This window comes from Gouania willdenowi, chromosome 4 (assembly GCF_900634775.1).
Source record: "Gouania willdenowi chromosome 4, fGouWil2.1, whole genome shotgun sequence".
Taxonomy (NCBI): domain Eukaryota; kingdom Metazoa; phylum Chordata; class Actinopteri; order Blenniiformes; family Gobiesocidae; genus Gouania; species Gouania willdenowi.
Window position 1 is genome coordinate 42,398,745 of NC_041047.1, and position 12,207 is coordinate 42,410,951.

General features: G+C 36.4%; 1 protein-coding gene across 3 annotated transcripts in view; it reads right to left on the reverse strand.

Moving 5' to 3' along the window:
- nlgn1 (neuroligin 1) overlaps positions 1–12,207 on the reverse strand; it is a 366,749-nt gene that overhangs the window by 202,492 nt on the left and 152,050 nt on the right. For 2 of the 3 annotated variants that reach the window (XR_003673863.1, XM_028444110.1), the window contains exon 3: positions 10,691–10,750. The exons of the other annotated variant lie outside the window; for it this stretch is intronic. Coding sequence is in view for 1 of the 2 variants with exons in the window: in XM_028444110.1 (XP_028299911.1) it covers positions 10,691–10,750 (60 nt within the window). In the remaining variant the exon portion in view is untranslated. The remainder of the gene's footprint in view (positions 1–10,690; positions 10,751–12,207) is intronic. 3 annotated transcript variants of the gene reach the window in all.

The window sequence follows — 12,207 nt, forward strand, 5'->3', positions numbered from 1 at the left end:
TATTTTCCACGCAATCATTTTGGTTCACTGGCTTTTTAACATGGAGACCCATTGTCAGCATCAAACCATCAAAGTCCATTTGCTCATTAAATAATTTCACCCACATTTGTAATAACATGATATCCAGAATGATGTGTTTTAATGGATCTCTCCGAGATGGTCAGAATAATTTTAACTGTCCGACTTTATTGAGACAAAATGAATATTTAAATATATTTAAATATTTTTATTTATTTATTTGAAAAAGTTGGATTCAAAATGAGTTTAAGAGCTAAGTTGTATTTTAGCTACTGATGTCAATGTCAAATCACAGCTCAGTGTGAAAATATTAATAAAATAAATACTATACGGATGAGGCTTAAAGAGATCAAACACGGATGCATCTCGTGTTCAAAACAAGGTTTTCTTTTATCTTGTTTTCCAGAGATGAATCTCTGCATCTCACTTCTCATGGTAACACAGCATTTATCCCATTGATGTATCACCAGTGAGCGAGGGGGGAGGGGGGTGGGTTCTTTAGGGATTTAATAATCAAGCAACTGAGGAAATAGAAATGATACTTCTAAGGCATGGTAATTTCAAAATAAAAGAGAACCGTGAAACACCGACTTAATGGTTGTCTTTGTAACTGGAAGTTTTTTGTGTGTTGAAACACTTCCACTAAATTATATAGAGACCTGCAAGAAAACTATCCTTAGTGGAAGTTAACTCTGGGAACAAATTATTTTCTTTGTAATAAATAAATAATAAGAAATAATAAATAATCTGAAGTCATCCATACATCAGAAATATGGCAACATCTCTACTTCCTATCGGTCAATAATTGGACATACTGGAGGATCACTGTGGTATTGTTTGTTTATACAACATTACATTACAGTAATGATGAATGATCCCATGAGGACAAGAACCGTCAAACCCCCCAACTGATTGTTGGCTAACGTTACAGTTCTTTTGTTAATGATTCTATGAATGAGACCCTTAAGAAACCCAAGCTGCTCCACAGAAGAGGCCGGTATTTTTCATGGCTGATAAAGTTCGTGTGAGAGAGACTGAATGGGTTTTACTCTGTCTACTGTCTTTTAATCTTGTTTCTGATTAAAAATCCAGCATTACTCTTGAAACTTGTATGCAGAAATGCATTAAAGCTGCAGTATGTAAGTTTTTTTGGGCGCCATTTAGTCAAAAATCCATAATTATTATTGAGCATAATGTAATCCAAAGTGTTCTGAGTGGATAGTGAATCTCTTCTCTTTCTCTTGGCTCTGTAAATGAGCTTTAGAAATCTAGGAGCGTGACGCTGGACTTCAGCCAATCAGAAATCTTTGTACCAACAGAGTACTCCATAAGCTGTTTTGAGCGTTGCAATTGGCTGCTCGAGCTGCTCGTCAAAAGTTTTGGAGCTGAGAATAGGGAAAGCGCAATGGCATATGTTCCAGCAGAAGTCTATATCGTGGCTTTTAACACTGCGATTACACAGCAAAGCATGCGGAAAAAGGAAGACAGAGGTGGAGAAGCAACGGTTTAAAGGCACAAAGTGTTCAGTAGGAACAGACTCCGTGGAGGTCCCTCTGACTCAGTATGTGCCACGGACTGCGTGCGATCCGCTTTCAGTCCGTGCGCAGTGTGCCCCACCAACCGAGTCAAAGGGAGAGTGATAACAGACGGGATAAATTGCTTGTAAACCTAAGAGAAACATTCACCAAGGTGGGGAAAACAAATGCAATTTATTTGCAGTGTAAATGTGGTGTCCGTCTGCTCTGATCAGCTGGGATCAGAAGGCGGAGGAGTGGCTCTGAGCCTCTTACTGTCCTCACAGCAGTGAGTGATATGTACTTTCATGTCTCTAAAACATCAGAAAACTGTCAATAACACAAGATAAAGTCCCTACATTTGTCACTATTTACATTTGTCTCTATTAAGAAAACAGAGATCCACAGTGTGCGTGTTCGCGCAAGCTTTCACAGAAGACTGATAAGTTTTGTTCAGGAGGGGAGGGGGGAGCATGGAGAGTCTCACAATTCTACATACTGCAGCTTTAAGGGATACCTAAAGGGAAGGGGAGGCATATCTGTTCTAACAATGCTCAGAGCAAGTAATAAGATGTGCACTGTCATTCAGAAAAAACGTCTTGAAAGGATTTTTACGAACAAATAATGAAGGAAAGTTGATGCTGGCAGCAGAAACTGTGTTGCAATATTTTATTTATTGTGTCCAGACAGAGGGAGGTAGGAATAATGACATCATGGCATTAAAGAGAAAATGTCTTTTTAAAACATCACACTAGAAAAGTGTACACAGCCCAGATTTAACATATGAACATGTTCTTTTTCAGCAATATTAGAATGGCTATATCTGGCAGTAGGTGAGACCTTTGGACACTGACTGTGTCTCATGCAGTTGGAAAGACACAAAAACACACCACGCTGACGTTTTAAAATGTCAATATGTTATTGCACCATATACCGTCCCACCTCTAAAGAGAAGATGACCATCCCCCCATAAATATTGCTCTTTAAAACATTGCCTATACCACTCTCAGATACACTTTTTCAACAATTAGAGCAGGTTATCACTCGACAAACAAAAAAATGAAATAAAACACCTCCCATACTTTACTCCAAACCCAAAATATGTAAATCAGCGAATGAATAACAATCAACTAAAATCATTCAGTGAAACATTTACAGTTTCATTTTAATTAAGGAGGATCTTTAATCTATAGAAACTGATGATTAACATCCAGAAACATGGGCGACATTAATTCTCCTATTAACTTTGGGGTCAATTTGACCCCATTCATTGTTTATCATTAATAGAACAATAGTTGACTTTTTTTAACTTCATATTTCATGAGTTTTCCTAATTTGATGGATACAATTGATTAAGTAAATATAATCTATTGCTTTTGTAATTGTTATTTGTCCATTGTGATGAAACACAATAAAAAGGGCAGACAGTAAGAAACTAAAATAAATACCAACCTAGTGCAAAAAATATAAAAACTAGGCCAGACATAAATTAGAAAAACTGACTAACAAAAAACAAACATAACATAACATGCTTTAAGACATTTTAAGTCTGGGCTGTATGGACTGTTCTAGTTTGATGCTTGACCCAATAGTCAATTCCTTAATGTTTGCAGTGAATCTTTTCAAATCATATTTTTAATCTGGGAGTTGAACTTCGCAAAGTTCAAGCACAGATAGGAATGCCATGACGGTGGCATGATGTGGTTTTAATTTCAGACTAGCATGAACTGTCAGTCTCTGTGTTGTGAGTTTTCTTCACATATTTATGTTATTGTTAAGTTCTTTTCTATTCTTATTGAGTTTGAAACTTGAAAAGTAAAGTCAAATATAACTGTGAGTCCTTCCAAAATATTGTGTTGTTTTTCTGAACCCGATGTTGTGTCCTGTATCATAAACTCAGTCTGTCGTCCCCTTGTATTTACAGATCAGTGTATTATATGTGCTGTTTTATAAAAGGGGCGGGGCTAACAGTGCTTGTTTGTGATGCAAGATGGTCCCATAACATCACATGATCTTGTTCTAGCCAATAGCAAAAATCAATTGAAATAGCCGGGTTTCGACCCATAGAGGGGAGTCACTCTGACATTTTACAACAAAATATGCCAAATTGAAATACTTTAACAAAAATGTTGAGCGTTGGACCAGGATCAATCGCTAGCACTACTCCATACTCATATACATTTGTATTCAGCAGAAAAAAGGTTGGGGCTTTAGTTACTTTTTAAAAAAGGATCAATTTTGTGAAATAATGAACAAGACATGACGAGATATGTTTTCCACGTGATGAAGGCAAAGCGATGACTGAATTTAAGAAAATGTACATAAGCAAATACTGTATCAAAATGTATTTTTTTCACTAGCAAATGAAAAGGTTTAAAAAAACTCCAATGTTCAAATGGGAGGAAAGCCAATCAGAACTAAGTTTGTTTTTATTGGAAGCTACGAACGAGTTGGGCGTGTATCTGTAAGGTCGTCCTGATGATTACTATCACACTGCTGTTACTTCAGTCATTTTGATTGGCCATTACAGCAGAGGACAGAACATGGAAACATTTTCTTTTGATGCCAATGATAGCAGGAAGTTAAATGTTGACCTTTTGGTAAAACACGGCCCTCCTGACAGAGATACGAGAGGTCATCCCACGTTACTGCTGATGTCACTGTATATTATTCTGAAACAGAAGTTTAAACCAGGTCATTGGCGTGAATCAATATAATGTATGAGGTGTTCATAAATCAGCCTTTGAGCTTCCTTTTTAATCTTTTATCCTTTCAAAGGCCCTGATCTGATTCTCTTTTCTTCGTATTTTGCTCTCAATAAATGCATGATACTCTGAATAAATTCCTGCTGCACTATGATACTTCCAGCACGTCTTTTGTCCTGTGTGAAAGTCGGCAGTAATGAGGTGAGGTTCAGATACGATTGCCTTCCTGATGTTGATGGATTTACTTGAAATTGCAGCTTAAAGCATGTCGCAGCGTAGCGAGGACAGAGTGTACCATCATCCAGCTCGCTCGCTCTCTGCTTTCCTGGCAAACTTTATTGGCTGCTGCTGCCAAACACAAAGCCAATCCAACCTCAGAAGTCCAGTCATTCCTTTCTGCCCCTTAACTTAAGTACATCATCTCTAATAATAGTCGACCTATAGCAAGTGATTACTTTCCAAATGTACTATATATGTAAAATAAATATTTTACTGTAATTGTCTATAAAATATCTTGTCTTTTAGTTGTCAATAGAAGTTCTGATCACAGAAAATCAAACAATCAAGTCCCTCATTCAGTGGAGGACTTCTCGTCCAAATAGTCCCTCCTTTCTCCTTTCCTATCCACTTTTCCCCCAGAAGTGTTTAAATGGCGGCCATAATAAGGAGCGTTCAAATTCTCTAAAAGCTAAGGAAAGAAGGCTCAGTGCTTTCTTTATAACCTCCTTTAGCCCAGGAATCACTGATGCATCCGTTACCAACTCCTTAGACTGAAAAGGGACGCAGAATAATTTCATCTGGAGAGCAACTATTTTGTCACATTACACTTACACAGCCTGTTTAAGTCTTAGCAATTCAAAGCACAATAAAGTCTACATGTCAGTGTTTACTAATGTGTGTGTTGGTTCAGATTATAATTGGTATCAGAAACATTTTATTCAACATAATTCATTCACCTCGGAATGCTTTGTGTGGTTGTACATTTGTATGCCTACAATGTTATGTCTACCTATATATTGCATAAATGTAGCAATTTAATACTTTCACTCAGAAATGTTGATTTCTGAGTGGAAGGTGAGCGTGAGCAACCATTCTCAATGTGACATTTTTTTAACTTTAACTTTTGGTCTTCGTAGAGTGCATGGTACACTCTTTTTCTTTGATTTACATTCAAACCTTGTGATATTTGAGATTATATCAGCGATTAGAGGCACAGGGAAAAGTGTTATAAATGCCTTTTTGTAGTCCTTTTTTTTAAATGTGTAGTTTTTTCATTTCATTTCATGTCACTAACCTTCGCCGCCGTCGAATTATAACATCACCTAGTGGAAGTGCGTCTGATTGTCAAAATAACGTGATTTCCTTTCCCTAACTCCTTTAGGGGGTCACCTAACACTTTTTAACACCATTCCTTAACCCTGTGACATCATCCACGGGATTAAGGAAAAGTGGATAGGCAAGGAGAAAGGAGGGACATTGAGACGTACCCCAAAGGTGCCCCTTCGGTCTTTTTATTTTGATCCTGTTTGGGTGAGCAACAGGAAGTAAAACATTGTCACCATAGGATACAATAGACAATGTCATATTTTAGAAAAAGAAAAAAGACCAAAAAAATAATAATAATACATTAGGATTTTGGAAAATTAACGTTGGCTTTAACTCTGGACATACTTACTCTGGGTCTGACCTTTTTAACTCAAAGGGATATATATATATATATATATATATATATATATATATATATATATATATATATATATATATATATATATATATATATATATATAAAGAAAAAAATCCTATTTGAAGTGTAGAAAGTGTCACTCTACAAACAGAACGAAAAACACAGGCTGACAATTCATGCCAGTTTAAAATTAAAACCAATTCATGTCATCATGACATGTTTCAAAAAATGATTTATCTCTGTGCTTGAACTTTGATAAGTTTTCTAAATCATCAAACGAGAACAGTGTACACAGTCTTGATTTAAGATGGAGATGTTTTTTCATAACAATATTAGCATGGCTACATTTTGTGGCATTGATGGACACCTTTGGACATTGACTCCTGCAGCATCGACGATACATCTTGTGACGTTTTATTATCATGTATTAGTGTATGATGATTCCACATTAACCTCTCCTGTGTAGACCCATCTGCTAATGTAACAATAAAAAATATTACACTATATTGTCTATCCATCTGTCCTTCTCTACACTAATTCTTTTTTCAATGGCTCCTGCAGTGGTTTCAGGATTGTGTTTGAAGTATTAGCAAAAGCTTTTCTCTTTTCTTTTGCTGTTCTCACTTTATATTCTCTCTTAGATTTATTGCATATGGTAAGAATAACTTCACAGGTAGCGTCGCATAAAACTTTATATTTAGTACCAAGGGCCCCATAAGAGCCTTTTAGATACGTCTATTTAAGACTCCCTCTCTTCTGCATACCTGCGCTTAATCACCCGAGTAACATTTGCCGTGAGGAAACGAGGGCTTCCAACAAAGCCTCAGCTCTCTGGAACATTCCTGTTTACATCTCTATTCCCTGCATGAGGAGAGGATTACAAACAGCAGCTTTGCTTGGTTTAAAGGCATCGCAAAACCTAAGATGTGCTGATGGCAGGAGGAAGGTGTGATGGAGGGGGATGTTGTTTAGGTTTTATTTACAAGGCTAGAAGACGTCAGCATCTACATGAGCAGTCTATATACGTATATATATATATATATATATATATATATATATATATATATATATATATATATATATATATAAAACCCATGTATAGGCTTATTTTTATATAGCTACATGTTTGTGTATGTGTTCTTAAGCACATTTCCCTCCAAATTAAACTGGGTTCTGATCCTGATTGAATCTTTGTGTGTTTATATGGTTGTGTGTGTGTGTGTGTGTGTGTGTGTGTGCGTGCGTGCGTGCGTGCGTGCGTGCGTGTGTGTGCGTGCGTGCGTGTGTGTGTGTGTGTGTGATGGCACAGATCAAAGAGACGGGCTGTGCATCTTGGTGGGATGTAATTGCTGTTTACTCGGTCACATTAAACAGTAGAGGTGCCTTATTAGAATTATTAAAATGAACTGCAGCACGTTCCCTCTTTCTCAGGGTTTCTGTTTCTTTCTTTTATATTAAGATATTTCAAAGGTTACCTTTCCTTTTAGCAATTAGGCAGATGTTTCTTCTTCTCTCTCTCTCTCTCTCTCTCTCTCTCTCTCTCTCTCTCAGTCTCAGCATAGGATTTAAAAATCTCCAGTTGTGTTAGTGTTATTTTTTTTGTATTAGCACTAAAGCTTGAGAAAATGGAACTTGCTTCATTGTGCATGTGTTTTTTTATTTTAACATTAGTGACCTGAATCTACAAAATTAGACTTGGCTATAGCAGGGAAAGATAAAGCAGGCTGAGTTAAAAGTTAAAACTATTTTAACTTTGTTTGCTCCAATTTGATGACGCGTTCCCACTTTGATGACGAAATCATTAATATGTATGTATTTTCTACAGTCTATGTATGTACCGGCGAACGCCCCACCCACACGCTCTGTCTCGTGTTTAGAAAGCAGCATGAGCTTGGCTACAGAGTGGGTGGGAGGAGGGCGGGCCGTCCTCTGACCCTACGTCACCGTGCGGGAAGGAGGAAGTCAGTGTCCCGTCTATAGACACGCCCACTCATGAATATGCATAAGTAGGTAGCAAATCAGCCTTTTTGTGTAGAGTTTCTCAGAAAGTGGCTTTTCAGAGGCTAAAACTCTGGAAAACAGACGAGTTTGGGAAAATAAACCTCAAATACTATGTTTTTGGAACGTTCTTAGAACTAATGGAGATGGGTGAAAAATAGCATGACATGGGACCTTTAAACATGTATGTCGAGCCTCTGATTTCTCTTTGTTTTTGTTTTAAATTTAAAATCAGGCCCAAACACAACATGGAAATGCCTCACATGCATGTTTATTGTTTTGGGACAATAACACACATTTAAACACATATTTTCACTGGAAATTGGGTGACCGAATATCTAAAAAATGTGTCAATTGGATCAATATGTCCAACTATGCCCATAATCTTGCTTAAAATCTTGTGCTAAGTGTAATAAACTGAGTTGTGGTCATGTTATCCTGCGACTAAAAATTAACGCAGAGCTTCATCTAAAGTGTGTTTTTAATCAAGGAGTGTATGGGATCACATAAAGATTTTGTGTGCACAAAATTATCTGTTTGAAAAAAAAAAATGTTTGTGAAAAAATAATTTGTATTTGTAAAATACATTTTGTGTCTGCAAAATAACTTTTGTGTGTGTGTGAGACCTTTTCTTTTACAAGTACAAAACCAAATGCACAGACACATTTTGACCCTAGTTTAACTGCGTTTGTGGACCAGCCAATCAGCACTCAGCTTACAAAAAAACCATCGGAGGGCTTCACGCTGGAAACGCCCACTTCCTCCTTCATTGTGCGATGAAAAATGGCGGAGCGGCATAATGCAAGTGAACAGGTGAGTTAATAAAATCTCTTAACAAGGAGCCTGGAAGTGAAGTTAAACAGCTGTGTGCCCGTGCCATAATTAAAGTTCGCACACGCACTCAAAATCAATTTTGCAGACACAAAATGTCTTTTACAAATACAAATCATTTTTTAGACAGATTTTTTTTGTGGACAAAAATGAATTTGATCCCATACAAGTGGCTCATATTAATATGAGTGCATTGAAATGTGAAAAGGCTCTGGTACAAAGACAGGTTAAGTTGGTGTAAGATGGTGTATTAGTTGAACTGGTGATCAGTTTAACTGGTGACACGTCACAACAGAAGCATCTCCAATCACTCGGCTGTGCAGGATTTGGTGCAAGAGAGAATCTCTGGTTTGAGGAAATTAACGGTTTCATGAATAATATTTTGGACCATTTCACACATTTCTAAGGAATTTTTCCTGTTAAAGGGGAGCTGAGGGTTAGCAGTGGGGGTAACGTTGCTCTGGTGAATAACCATCCCAATTTTGTAAATGATCATATAAAATGCAAAATTAATAACAGAAATGAACCTAACTCGCCATGTTTTCCCAGAGAGAAGTGGTCATGTGACCAGGTACGTCACATTCTGTGACATGTATTTGCGTAAAAAGTGTTTCCATAGCGCTTTTGCGACACATTTCAATATCAAAACGTCTGAAATTCCGCCTCATGACAGCGTGAAAACTTTGTAGCACTCTTTGAACATTACCAGTTTTTATTGCGCTATTAAGATTTTGCGCATTTCCAACGGTAATGGAAACCTAGCTACTGAAGCCTTAACAGTGTTTCTAACTTAGTGACTTTGTTAAAATATTGAAGATTGTTCAGACTCTACTAATCGACTTCTTTTCAAAAAGTTTAAAGATACACATGGTCATCTAGTGACTTCTACAGACTTTCTGGACTGTCTACGGTCACTTTTCTTGTAGAACAGTTGGTAACACTGAACTTAAACAACAAGTGTAGAAATCACACCGTAGTGAGTTTATTGCTTCTTTAAAATTTGCTTCCAGTGCTTTGCAATGCAAGTCCTTTGGGAAACTACTCATGTCATCATAATAAACTTTAAGAAGGAAAGAGTTTCAGTGCCAGCAACACATAAAGTAAGAGTAATTCCACTAGAATAGGAACAAGAAGGTAATCAAGCATCATGAATAGCCTTAAATCTGGTCAAATATATACTTCAGTAATTGCACTGATTATTGCAACAATAGTTGGTTGTTTTTCTTTAATTTTATATGCAGTCAAACGTATTCTCTATTTCTCATCAGTGCTGTTTGATTATGTTTTAATCAGTTGTGACAAAGCCTAGTTTGAGGAAAGAGTTCCTGTGGATTTCCTTTTTTTAATTAGGTTGGAATCTGAAAAAAAATTTAATTCAAAGGAAATTACCTTTCCTTTTTGCAAAACCACACTACAAATCAACCCCAGAGGACAGCTTAAGACCAAGGGTGAGAACCTGGTCTAAAGGTTTGGTTTGATGCTCATAACCAGGTCAGAAAGGCTGTGTATTAAATTAAATTAAACAGTTTGCCAGTGGTTTATTGTTTTTAAGTGATCTATTTATTCATGGTATAAGAGAATAAAAACATGCAGAAGATGTTAGGGCTGTTTGTGTGGTTAATAGAAACTTGTTGTGGGATGCAACATAGAAAAATAAAGACATGTCAAAGATCAAAGTAAATCCAAGCAGTAACTTTAAGCAACAAGATTATTACCAAAGAATGGTGGGAGACATGAAAACTGTAGACTGACACGCTGAAAAGGACAAAACACATTCAGCCCAAAAAAGAGAGTTTACGTTTAAAGAGCAAAAAGAAAACGTCCATCACTTTCAAAAAAAGGACAAGAAGATGTAAGAAAATCAAAGAAGAGAAAAATTTAAGGGGTAAGTTTGGATTCCCTTGTCATGCAAATCAGTTTGGCATCATGGGCAAAAATACCTTCATCATCCGTGCGGTCACTATCAGCTAAATCATCAGTGTGTTTCTTTGTAAGGGGACCTAAAAGACCAAGAAGAAGAAGATGGAGGAAAACAGGGTGATCAAGAACACAAACAGACTTTAAAAGATGCTTGCAAAAGATAACAAAATCCCATCAATAGTCATCGTTTTAAGCCCCTTTATTTGAAAAATCCTCCTGCTGATAAGAAGCTTGGGTAAAAATCAACACATTTCCCCGTTCACATGTTGGCAGTCAAAAGCATACGTGAGTTAAATTGGGAATGGTAAAGATCAAAAAAAAGAGGAACTTTTGAAAAAGGTGACAAAAATATCAGATCTCTGGTAAAAACGGAGATACAGCATGGGCTCCAAAAGATTCATTTTCTTTTCTTTCTTAAAGCTGTTCATAGAAGTAAACATGTGCATATCAAATACATCATATTATTACAGAGAAATGATCAGATATTAAATCATGCAGACAGTGAAAATAGTAACACTCTTAAGAGTTAAAAAGCAGCTGACAAATTCCCCCTGTGCAAGTAAACTGTATGTAAATTTTTAATAATAATAATTATCATATTAATTATTGTGATTATTAGTTGCATGCATATGCAGAAAAAACATAGATGGCATTTTCATTCTCATTTAATTCCTAATCAAAACAAAATACTATGTGGAGACTTAATGCACTATTTTGAATCATGTTTGAGAAAATACAGTATACTGTATATAAACAGCACAGTATTTTTTTTTCATTATTTATGTAAATATAACAACTTTATTTCTATTTGTTTTACATTTTTTGTGTTTTTTACATTCTTTGATTAATATATGTTATGACTCTTTTTGCTTTTTTGAAATTGAAAAAAATGATCAATTTCTACTGCAAGGACCTAAATGTGGCAAATCCCTAATCAGGCAGATTAAAATAAAGTTATTTTTATGGGAGGATATGATTACATGATCAAGTTTCATCTCCCCAATGACAGAAGAGCAAATTTTCTTTTATTCATACATGGATAGCAGTCGCCTTTTAGCAAATTTGTTCATTATCTTTTCCGCTTCGAGAATGACTTTTAGTGCCAATGACAATCTAAAATACACCAATTCATGCATTGGAATAATATGTTTTCATGTCTTCAATCGTCAGCAGTTTGCCTATTCTTTTATGTCAGCGGCAGGAAAATCAGTTCATGCATTGAATGAGAATTCAATTTCTACATCTTAAAGAGAAGGGAAAGCATCTGATGACCCAATTTAACCGCGCAGTGCGATTTCCACATGTTTCAAACAAAAGCCTTCTTCCTCCTCCTCCTCCTCCTCCTCCTCCTCCTCCTCCTCCTCCTCCTTCTCCTCCTCCCGTCCTTGCTTCAAAAAATACTCCAGTTTAATGACTGGCAGGGGGAGATCGTCAGCTGCTTTTTCATACAACAATGGAACATTGGAAAACATTACCACCTATAAAAGATAGAATTGCATGCACAAAAACAACATGCATACACTTACCTATACACACA